Here is a 12532-nt window from a genome sequence, read left to right as displayed (position 1 = left end):
GAAGCAAATCATAAGAGACTTAAATATAGAGAACAAACCAAGGGTTGCTGGAGGGGAGATGGGTAGGGGGGATGGGCTAAATGGGTGATGGGCATTAAGGAAGGCACTTATTGGGATGAGCGCTCGGTGTTATATGTAAGTGATGAATCACTAAATTATCCTCTTGAAACCAATACTACACTATATGTTAACTACTTGAATTTAGATTTAAAGAAGTAAAAGGATAGCCATATAAATCTCAGATTTTTGAAATTTTGGAATATATTTCTGAATAATCCATGAGTCAGAGAAGAAATCACCATGAAAATTAGAAAATGAAAATGCATATTTAAAATCTTATGGGTTTAAGGTTAATGCTGTGCTCTGAGAAAAATTTCTAGCCTCAATTGCATATATTAGAAAAGAAGAAAACCTAAAATCCACATTTTTTGCCTGTCTCCAGAAGTTAGAAAAGAACAGGTTAAATCCAAGGAACATAAAAAGAAAGGAAAAGATATAGGTGATAACTGAGAAAATCAATAGAGCCAAAAGATAATCTTTCATATAGACTAACAAAATTTCTGATACTGATAAAAAAAGAGGAGACAAAGCATAATACCAAGGTATTACATAAGACTATTGGTAGAAATCCCATGGATATTAAGAAGATAATAGGATATGATGAACAATATTATATACTAAATTTACAAACTTAGAAGAAATTGACAAATTTCTTGAAAAACACTAAGCACACTTCCATGGCAAGAATTAGAAAAACATGAAGGAACTTAGTAATTTTTTTTTAAATGTGAGTCTATAATTAAACATTTTTTTGCAAAGAAAATCCCTGGTCAAGATGGCTTCACCTATGAATTCTTCCAAATGTTTAAGGTAAAAATGACAGTAATCACATAGAAACTCTTACTGAAAATGAAAAAATGGAGCTTGTTTTATGATGCCAGCATAACCTGAATGTCAAAACCTAGCAAGGATATTATAAAATAGAACATTTTCTCTTAAACACTGATATAAAAATTATAAACAAAATGTTAGTGAATTAAATATAGTGATAAAAATGATAACACATCAGTCAGATGGGAATAAATCTGGTGCTTTTCAATTATTGGTTATATTAATTTGTATTTAGTGCTACTTTATTAATGACATTTATAAAATTTTTAAAAATGAACAAGTTCTTGGGGCGCCTGGGTGGCGCAGTCGGTTAAGCGTCTGACTTCAGCCAGGTCACGATCTCGCGGTCCGAGCCCCGCGTCTGGCTCTGGGCTGATGGCTCAGAGCCTAGAGCCTGTTTCCGATTCTGTGTCTCCCTCTCTCTCTGCCCCTCCCCCGTTCATGCTCTGTCTCTCTCTGTCCCAAAAATAAATAAATGTTGAAAAAAAAAATTAAAAAAAAATGTACAAGTTCTTGGGTGTAAGAACTACGATAATGAAATACAGTTTTAAATTTTGTGTACTTCTAAGATTATTCTGAATGTTTAGACACTCTCTGACAGTTTAATTACATAATTTGATATTTTCAATAAGCATTCTTTATTATGGGAATGGTTTTTCAATATAGTTTTTATTGAAAGTTCCTTAAGAAGGTAATTTGTTCATAGCTAATTTCTGAGAGTCTAAGAGACCTATGTTATAGTTTCTATTTTGATATACTCCTCTTTGACTTGCTTCAATCATTTCGCTTTTTTTTTTTTAATTACATGACAGTGTTTGTGTTGGCCATAATACTGGTTGTGGAGTAGGTCCAAGTGTTAAGCAGTATTTCTATAAGGAAACTTTGAAAGAGGAGTGTTTTTCTTTCCTTTAAAAAGTGAAGTTATTAATCATACTGCTTCTAAGGGTGAGCCTGTTAAATTAACTGGAAACTAAACTCTTTTATTAAACTTAATTTTGGTATGTGTGATTTTTATTAGGTTGATTATATATATTTTTAATTTATATATATATACGTATATGTATATACACATATATATATTTAAAAGACAAATGTAATGAGAAATTTTTGAAAGTTAAATACGGAAGAAAATTGATCTCAGATTGGGTAGGATATGATTTAATTTTAATTTAATTTAATTTTAATTAATAATATTTTGTTGTTTACCATAATGATATTGTTACATTTCTTAAAAAGTCCTTTTAAAGACACATACTGAATATTTGCAGGAGAAATGATAATGATGTATAGGATTTGTTTTAAAATCTTTCAGAAGAAACAATAGGGAAGGGGAACTAGATGAAATAAGAGTGGCAGAATACTGATAATTATTGAAGCTGGATAATTGTAACATGGGGTTCATAATACTATTTTATCTATATTGTGTATTTTAAAATCTTCATGATAAAAAGTTAAAAAAGCACAAGACAAATTTAAATGTAGTTTTCCCTTAGAGATTTCAAAGTGTAGACCTTTGAAAGAAAAAGTTATAGGTCTTTTTTTCTTTTTATTTTAAAATATACAGTACTAATAAAGTCACTGCATTTTATTAAAATTTTTTTAATGTTTATTTATTTTGAGAGAGAGGTGAGCACAGGGAGGGGCCAAGAGAGGCAAAGAGAGAGAGAATCCCAAGGAGGCTCTGCACTGTCAGTGTGGAGCTTGACGTGGGGCTTGGACCCGTGAACCATGAGATCATGACCTGAGCCAAAACCAAGAGTCAGACACTCAACTGACCGAGTCATCCAGGTATCCCAACAGTCATTGTATTTAAAAAAATAGGATAATGAGTTATTCCCAGTTATAAGAACCAGTATTTTGTAAGTATTTTTTTTCCCTTGAAATAATATTCCTTTCCTTTAGTGAATCATTTGGTGGTATGGTCTTGATACTCATAAAAAATGTAGTTTTCATAGTGATGTAAGTTTTTAGTTTTACAGAAATAAGTCTGAGAAATCAGCTTACTTTTTCCTATTAAATTTTTTGCTTTTAATTCTTATACCAAATTTGTTAAGATAAAATTCATACCATTCAATTCATCTATTTATAATTCATCTATTGTTAGTATATTAACACATACATAGTACCATAATCACAGTCAATGATAGAACATTTTCATCACCTCAAAAATATATGTCTTGGCAATGATTTTTTGGATTTGACACCAAAGAAAAGCAACAAAAGCAAAAAACAAGTGGGACTACATCAAACTACAGAGTTCTGTACAGCAAAGGAAACCATCAACAAAATGAGGAGGTAACCTATAGAATGGGAGAAAATACTTGTAAATCATGTATTGGATTGGGGGTTAATATCCAAAATATATAAAGAACTCATACAACTCTTTGGCAGAAAACAAACAATGTAGTTAAAAAATTGGCAGAGGTTCTGAATAGACACTTTTCCAAAAAAGTATCCAACTAGCCTCAGGTACCTGAAAGAGTGCTCAACATCGTTAATCATTAGGGAAAGGCAAATAATCAAAACCACAATGAGATAAGACCTTACATCTGTCAGAATGGTTGTCATCAAATAGATAACAAATGTTGGAGAGAATGTGGAGGAAAGGGAACCTTTGTACAGTGTTGATGGGGATGTAAATTGGTATAGCCACTATGGAAAACAGTATGGAGATTCTTCAGAAAATTAAAATAGAATTGCCATATGATCCTGCAATCCCACCTCTGGGTGTGTATCCAAAAGAAATGAAAATACTAACATACCTGCTTCTTGTTCGTAGCAACATTATTTACAATAGCCAAAACATAGAAACAACTTAAGTGTCTATTGGTCAATGAGTGGATAAAGAATATGTGGTGTATATATATTTGAACGTTGCTAAGAGAGTAAATCTTAGAAGTTCTTATCTCAAGAAAAAACATTTGTTAACTGTGTGAAGTGTTGTATATTGACTAAACTTACTTTGGTAATCCTTTCCTGATATATGCGTATATCAAACAATATGTTGTACACCTTGAACTAATACGATGTTATATGTCAGTTATATCTCAGTACAACTGGAAAGATAAAAAAGAAACCTCATATCCTTTACTTAACACCCTTCTAACCCTGCATCTCCCCATCCATTATTAGTATGTAATACTGTGATTATATTGTATATAACCATTCTGATAGGTATAGAGTGATATCTCATTGTGGTTTTTAATTTGCATTTCACTAGTGGCTAATGATGTTGAATGTCTTTTGTTTACTTCTTTGCCAGTTGTATATACCCTTCATTGTAGTATTTCTTCACATCTTTTGCCCATTTTCTAGTTGGATTGTCTGCAATACTACTGTTGAATTTTCAGAGTTCTTTATATATTCTAGACATCATTGGGTATTTCCTACAAGTCTGTTGTTTATCTTTTCATTGTCTTCATAGAGTCTTTTGCAGGGGAAAATTTTTCAATTTTGATGAGGTTTGTGAGGGTTTCCTATGGATCATGCTTTTGGTGTCAAGTGTAAGAACTCATTGTCTAGCCATATGTTCGAAAGATTTCTTGTTTTTTTTTTTCTTCCTAGGTTTTATAGTTTTATATCTTAAATTAGTGATACTTTTTGACTGAATTTTTGGGTGAGGTGTGAGTTTTAGATGGAGGTTTACTTTTTTGCCTTGGATGTCTGGTTACTACCACCATTTGTTGGAATTTCTCTTGAAATTTTATCAAAAATCAGTTGGGCATATTTGTGTGGGTGTATTTCTGGGTTTTAAAGTAGTCTATTTCATTGATCTGTGTGTCTGTTGTTCCACCCATACTGTACTTTCTTGATTAATCTCACTCTGTGGTAAGCCTTAAAACATTGAATAGAGTGATTATTTTTAATTTATTCTTTTTTAAAGAAAATTGTTTTTAGCTCTTTTAGGTTTTATGTCTTTCTATATAAATTTTAGAGTAAGCTTTTCTAATGTTCAAAAAAATGTTACTGGTATTTTGATAGAAATTGCATTATGCTGTTGATCATTTTAGAGAGAATTGACACTTTGATGCTGGATTTTCTAATCATTTTTTAATGAACATGGTATGTCTTTCAATTTATTAGGTCTTCTCTTTTTTTAATCAGCCTTTTGTAGTTTTTAGGATACATATTCTGTACCTTTTTTCTTAGACTTATTACTAAATATTTTATTTTCTTTAGTGTAATCATAAATTGTTTCAAATTTGTTTTCACATGTTCACTGTTAGTCTGTATAAATGCAGTGCATTTGTGCATTGACTTGTATCCTACAACATTACTGAATTTATGTAATAATTCTGGAATTTTTATGTAATTCCTTGGGATATTCTATGTAGACAATCATGTCATCTGAAAATGGGGACAGTTTTATTTCTTCTTTTCCTTCTGCCCATCCCCACATCCCATGCCTTTTTGCACTGTCTAGGACTTCCGGTACTATGTTGAAGAAGGATGGTGAGAGGAAACATCCTTTTCTTGTTCTAGATCATGGGGAAAATTATTCATTCATTCTTGCACCATTGAGTATATGTTAGCTATAGGTTTTTTGTCGATGCTTTTTATTGAGTTGAGTAAGTTCCCCTATGTTATAGCTTAATAAATTTTTCTCAAGAATGGATATTGGATTTTGTGAAATACTTTTTCTGCATCAGTTGATAGGATCATATGATTTTACTTGTATAGTCAGTGGACAGTAGTGAATTACGTTGATTTTTTTTGAATGTTGAACCAGGTTTGCATACTTGTAATTAATTCTACTTGGTCATGGTTTGTAATTCTTTTTATACATTGCTGGATTTGATATGCTGATATTTTGTTGAAGATTTTTATATCTAAATTCATGAGAAATACTGTTATTTAGTTTCATTTTTATGTACTGTCTTTGTGTGTTTTTGTACCAAGGTAAAACTGGCCTTGGTACTTGGGAGGTGTTCTCTCCTCTCCTATTTTCTGGAATAGTTGTGTAAAATTTTTAAATCCTTTTAAAAGTGTTGCATAGGATTTGCCAGAGAAACCATCTGGGCCTGGAGGTTTTGAGTGGGGAACTTTTAAAAAGTACAAATTGAATTCTTTAATAATCATGAGACTATTCAGATAGTCTGTTTTCATTTTGGTTGAGTTTTATAGTTTGTGTTTCTTATAGAATTGGTTCATTAAACTTTATTTTATAGAATGAATATGGTCTGTGATACTGAATGTTATGTATATATTTGAAAAAAAAGCATTTTACTGTTGAATGGACTGTTTTGTATATGCTATTATATCAAGTTGGTTGATTGTATGTTCAATTTTTCTATATACTTGCTGATTTTCTGTCTAGTTCTATCAGTCCCTGGGAGGGAGTTAGAAGTCCACATTTGTAATTGTGTATCTTTCTCTTTCTCATTTCATCCTTATCAGTTTTTTTGCTGTGTATCTTGAGTTTATATTGTTCTGTGTATACATACTTAGGGGTATATATCTTCACTGTGCAATGCTTTTATCATTATATAATATGTTTTTGTTTCTGTAGTAATTTCTTTGCTCTGAAGTCTACTTTATCTGATAATAATATATCTACTCCTGCTTTCCTCAGTATTTGCATGGTGTATCTTTCTCGCTTTGAACTTACATATGACCTTGTATTTAGGTGAATACAAGTATTTAAGTGAATTTCTTGTAGATAACCTAGAGTTCAATTGTATTTTTATTTTTTTTTAATATTTATTTGAGACACAGAGCACAAGTGAGGGAGGGGCAGAGAGAGAGGGACAGAGGATCCACAGCAGGCTCTGTGCTGACATACAGTCAAATGTATGCTATTAGTACTAGGATAGAGGAAAGAACTTGGACTTTTGAGGTAGGCCTGTGTTTGGATTCTGAAAGATGGGGGTGGAGGGCAGTTTTTATGTAACCACGGGGACATGAACACCAGAACCAATTTGCCTAAACTTGCATCTTGGCTTTACCTTTACTGGGTGTGTGACCTTGGGGAAATTACTTAACCTCTCTTTGTCTCATTATTTTCAATGATACATGGGGTAAGTGAAATGACAAATGATAAATTTTATCAATGATAAAATTGGGATAATAGTATTGGTATTACAGGGTTGTTGTGGAGATTGAGAGTTACAATATGTAAACACTTGGAACAGTGCTAGCACACAGTACACACTATATAAATGTTTATTATTACTTTCTGACTCTGTGGCCTATGTCAGTCTTAATCTGAATCTCAGTTTTGTCATTTGTAAAACATGGAAAATCATACCAACCCCACAGTGTACTTGTATTAGACATTACATATGCACATACACACACTGCATCTTGTATAGTTAGTGTCATGTTTATATATTAGTTACACTTAATACAAATTTGATTGGAAAAAGTTTTTATTTTATAGGTTTTGAAAATTTTTATCATCTAAAGAAATCTTGATTTATTTCCTTCCCTCAATTGCATAGAACGGAAAGATGCTGAAGGATGGGAGACTGTTCAGAGGGGAAGGCCTGTTCGCTCACGATCAACAGCAGTGATGACAAAAGTTTCAGTAGCAACAGAAACATTAAGGTCAAAGGATGACAGTGATAAAGAAAATATACAACTTTTACCTGATGAAAGCATTGAGAAAGGTGAATTTGATGGAGATGGACCTTCTAATACTATAGAATCTCGGTCCAAAGACTCATTACACTCTTGTGACCATCCTCTTGCTGAAAGAACCCAGGTAGTACATTCTGAAAATCCTTTTAATACATTTTTATAAGGGATATGTCTATGCCGGAATGTCTTATTTTCCTATTTTATTTTTAACTTTTTATTGTAAAAAAATTCAGATCTCCAGAAAAGTTGCAAGAATGAACAATGAACTCTCCTATACTCTTTACCTAGATTCACAGATTAACATTTGCCTCATTTTTTCTTTTTTCTTCTTTATTCATACTTACATGTCACACACATGTATACTAAACAGTATGCAAACACCATAACCATTTACCTGCATTATAGCATGTATCTACAAAGAATAAAGAAACCCTTAACCATTTTAATTGTAAAATTCAGGGAATTTGATATCTATATAGTATTTTCCTCTAATTTATAATTCATATCCATGTACCAGTAATTTCTTCATAGAATTTTTAAAATTTATTTATTTATTTTGAGGGGGGAAAGGGCAGAGAGAGAGGGAGAGAGAGAAAACCCCAAGCAGACTCCACACTGGTAGTGAGGCAGGCGCCTGATGCGGGGCTTCATGAACCGTGAGATCATGACCTGAGCCGAAGTTGGATGCTTCCCCAACTGAGCCATCCAGGTGCCCTTTCATCATAGAATTTTTTCTCTGAGCAGAGATCCAATCTAGAATCACACATTATAAATTCAGCTTTGTTTCTTTAACATCTTTCATCAGGGACAGTTTTTCAGTTTATCGTTGTTTTTCATGACATTAATGTTTTTGAAGAATACATTGCATTATTTTTTTTGTAGAATATCCTTCAGTTAGTTTATTATCCAAGTTAGCTTATGCATTTTTGACAGAAATAAAGTGATTGGCCTTAGTGTCACATCTAGAGGCATATATTAATTTTCCCAACTTTGTTGTTAATTTGAATTACTTGGTTTAAATGGTGGTCTACTGTTTCATTTGGAGTGTTATTAAAAATGTTGATGAAAGTAAGGATCATTTTGAACTTGCTCTCCTTTTACATCCTGCAATTCAAGTGTATAGTCATTTGCCAATATTTAATGTAATTCTTTAAAGATGATATTCTCAGTATTTCTGCTGTTAGTCCATTTGAAATTTATTTTACTTATTTGATGAAGGAATGCATTTTTTAGATATTTGTTTACATGAAAATATATGTTCAATAGGCATAATTTTATGCAAAATGAAACATAAGAGATTCTTTATATGATACAGGGACTAAGTAAAAATTTGTAAAATAGTTACATTATTTCTCTGTTTAGAATAGTATTTCTGCTTTAAAGTTTTCTCTTTTTACATGTAGGATATTTGTTTTTATTGGAAACTGTACTCAATTTCCATGTTTTTCTTCTTAATGATGATAATGGCTCTTAACTGTACATTGCTCCTGATGTTCTGTAACTCCTTAATGTATGTATGTTTTATGCTCATGTGAGATTGGAAGCTCCTTGTGAGCGGTATCTTATGTTGCCTTTAATCTACTGCATTATGGAGCAGAATCCTAGACACAGGAAATAATCAGTATTTTTGTTGGTTATACTTTTCAGAAACTTTTTAATATAGGTAAAAAATCTTTTTGTATCACTTAACAGACCTGTAGCATTTTTGCTAACCTATATTTTAGCTATAAAACTTAACAATATAAAAATTACATTGGTTTTGGGTAATGAATAAACTTACATGATTTGGGATTTTAGGAATAATCCATACATACAACTTTTGAGTAATTTAACTATTGCTAAAATATTTCCATATAAAAAGTTCACTGCTCTTGGTGTCCAAGCTAATGATAATATTTGTTTTTTCCACTGTCATTCTAAAAATGGAAATAGCACATTGTATATTTTTTCAACATTATAGTTTAGCTTTGATTTTACTGTATAAATGATACTGATTTTTTAATAAACAGAGTTGACTATATTGTAAACATCAGTAATGCCAATATAAATATTGCCAAGAAGATTATAAACTATGGTGAATGATGTATAGATAATGTTGATAGTGATATAAACAATGAGCTACAATTTAAATAATACCTACACTAAAATCAGTGCTTTGGGACACTAACTTTTGACCAATAGTAGAATTTTTAAAGTAGTTTATAAGACTTGACCAAGTTTCATATTTATATAAATAATTAATCAAATTGGGAGCTTCATGGCCACTGCAATATTTATCTAATGTTTATTTAAATAGTGATGTGAGTGGGTTTGAAATCCACAATTTTAGATTTTAGTTCTACTTGTAGCTCATTACTCTGAGTATAATTGGAAAACACAGCACATTCTTTCTGTACTCTGTTACAAAGTGGAAATAAAGACATGTTTCTATTTACTAAACTAGGAGGTTTTTAAAAAATGGGTATTTGGCTTAAGACAGTACTTTATTTGACTTAGATCATTTTCCTATTTTTGTTGGTTATGTGTTAAATATTTCTAAAGGGTAATGGGGGAGGATATTGAAATCTAAATAGGAATTGCTTGCTCAGATATACTATACTTTTTATGGTGTATTTTCTCTTTTAGATCTGAGAATTGGTATTGTGTACCATGTGGGTTTACATGAAAGATACTTTGAGGTTTGTTAATGTTATCTTAAGAGAGCAACTGTCTTGTTATGAGTAAAATGCCCTGAAAGTATATATTTTGGTGAAAAGTGCCTTCATTTGATATTAGACAGACAATCTTTGCAAAACCACATAAATACCTTTAGTTATTTGAATATAAGACGAACTATTATACTTGTGACTAGAATTTCTTTTGTGACGTATATAAAGTACTCATCAAGAATCAGCCTACTAAAAATAAAAATGTAATTACAATATAGCTTAATAAAGCTAAACTTTCAATATAGCTTAATAAAGCTAAGCTTTCATAAAGCATTTCAGGTATTGCCCTGTACGTAGTAGGTGTGCAAATAAAATTTGTTCTGCTTAATGGTATTTTTTTTCCTTACACTTGAAACATAGAAAAAAGACGAGCGAGTCGTCAGTCAGCCAGTCAGCTACTGCTTTAGTTGATAGGTGTATTATAATCATTTTTTCTACAATGGAGTAGTTTGTCTGATTCATTCTGTAAATGTGTTTTGTTAGTTCACAGTGAATACATTGGATGATGTCAAGAGCTCTCGCAGTAGTACTTTACAAGACCATTCTCTGCGAACTTCTGAAATACCTGCTGTTCACATTGATACAGAATGTGTTTCAATTATTCAGCAAGCTGATATGCCTCCTTTGCAAGCAAATGACATATTTTCAGCAGAGAAAGCAGGGATAGAGAGTGAAATGGACCCTTCAGATATTTCAAATGTGAGTGCTGCTAACTTGGTAAGAACAACTTATCAGAATTCTGAGTAAATATATTAAAGAGGCATAAAACTTTAATAGTAATAAATTGTGTTACTTTACACTTTATAAAGTATTTTGTACATGTTATTTCTTTTTAATATTTTATTCTTATAGCAAGCTTTGAGATGCTTCTCATTTTGTAGAGGACGAAAATAAGATCGCCAAATAACTGTTGCTAAAATCATTCATTTTGTGATTTGATCAAATGTTTTTTAGTCTGGCATTAAGAAACTAAACCAGTAACAATAAAGTCTTCCATGCAACATCTAGCACTCTGATGGATGGAAAATGTTGCCTACTGGACTTTTTAAAAATTCTCTTAATAGAGTTCTTTAGATAGCCTCTGTCATTTGCTTGGAGTTGGTCTTCAAGATGAAATTTATTTACCATCCCTATTGCAGAACCTTTAAAAATGTGTTGATTTGGAATTACAGTTTTATGCTTTTAGATGACTACTTATTTGTCCTCATGTCTATTTCTCACTTTAGTAGTAAGATATATGACCTGAGGATAATCCAGAATGGGTTATTCTAGTATAAAAGTAACTTTCAGAAGAAATAGGCACACACAAAAAATTACTGAGAAAAATCATTCAAATCTTATTTTACTTTATTTTTATTTATTTTGAGAGAGAGAGCATGCACGTGTACAAGTGGGGGAGAGGCAGAGAGAGAGAGAGAGAGAGAGAGAGAGAGAGAGAGACAGACAGACCCAAGCAAGCTTCACACTGTCGCAAGGCTTGATCTCACAAACCATGAGATCATGACCTGAGGTGAAATCAGTCATATGCTTAGCCGACTGAGTCACCAAGGTGCCCCATCAAATTTTATTTTTTAAATGGCCACCGTATACTGTACTTTCCTTAAAAACTTAGTGCCTTATCATGCTGAAAGATGCTATTGACAGATGGTATTAGATCAAATTATGTATCTTAGAGAGATAATAACATTAGACACAGATGAAACTTGATAGGGGTTTGTATAAGGGAAAAATAAGGGCTCTATAGTAATAAGAAAAACATTTAAAAATTTAAAGTAAGGAATAAAGAGAAAATTATATTTTAAGTTGGCTCTTTCAGTGTGACTGTTCTTAAAGGTGAAACATAATTATGGTCATGTAAGTACTAGGTTTAATATATGGGATAGAAATTGGTCATATTTATATTTTTTATTTGCATAGCTAGGCATCATATTATTTATTTTGCGAATTGATTCTGTGAGAATCAAATTTCAGAAGAGGAAAAAAATCCCATACTTAAATAAGCACTAAATAGTTATTTAAAAATTCTTTCATCCATTTTATTTTGATCACATGTATAAATAAGCTTGTGGTAGAATATTAAAAACTCTTGGTTATTTTAAGGATCAAATTTATGTACTTTATATACTCTGCTTTTGATATGAATATTAGTATATTCTTAGAGTTCTTAGAGGAATTTTAATTAAACCAGATTTTAAAAAACTTTTGTGTTTGGATTTGTCTTGGTGGAGCTAAATCTTTGGATTGCTCTCTACATGTACCTCATTGTATAGGTTCTCAGTGGGGGGTTGTAGAGAATTGCTGCCTGTGATGACAGAACTTTTTCTTTTCTTTCTCAATGCAGTAGTCCTGTAGCT

At 31.5% G+C, this 12532-nt stretch overlaps 1 protein-coding gene across 3 annotated transcripts in view; it reads left to right on the top strand.

Annotated features, from left to right (window-relative positions):
- Positions 1-12532, top strand: part of SCAPER (S-phase cyclin A associated protein in the ER) — a 508094-nt gene that overhangs the window by 112054 nt on the left and 383508 nt on the right. For 2 of the 3 annotated variants that reach the window (XM_030317622.2, XM_030317624.1), the window contains 2 exons: positions 7332-7594; positions 10662-10895. In XM_030317622.2, the coding sequence (XP_030173482.1) occupies positions 7332-7594; positions 10662-10895 (497 nt within the window). The remainder of the gene's footprint in view (positions 1-7331; positions 7595-10661; positions 10896-12532) is intronic. The other variant, XM_030317623.2, reaches the window with a different exon arrangement.

The sequence above is a fragment of the Lynx canadensis genome, chromosome B3 (assembly GCF_007474595.2).
Source record: "Lynx canadensis isolate LIC74 chromosome B3, mLynCan4.pri.v2, whole genome shotgun sequence".
NCBI lineage: Eukaryota > Metazoa > Chordata > Mammalia > Carnivora > Felidae > Lynx > Lynx canadensis.
This window is presented reverse-complemented; position numbering and strand designations above follow the sequence as displayed.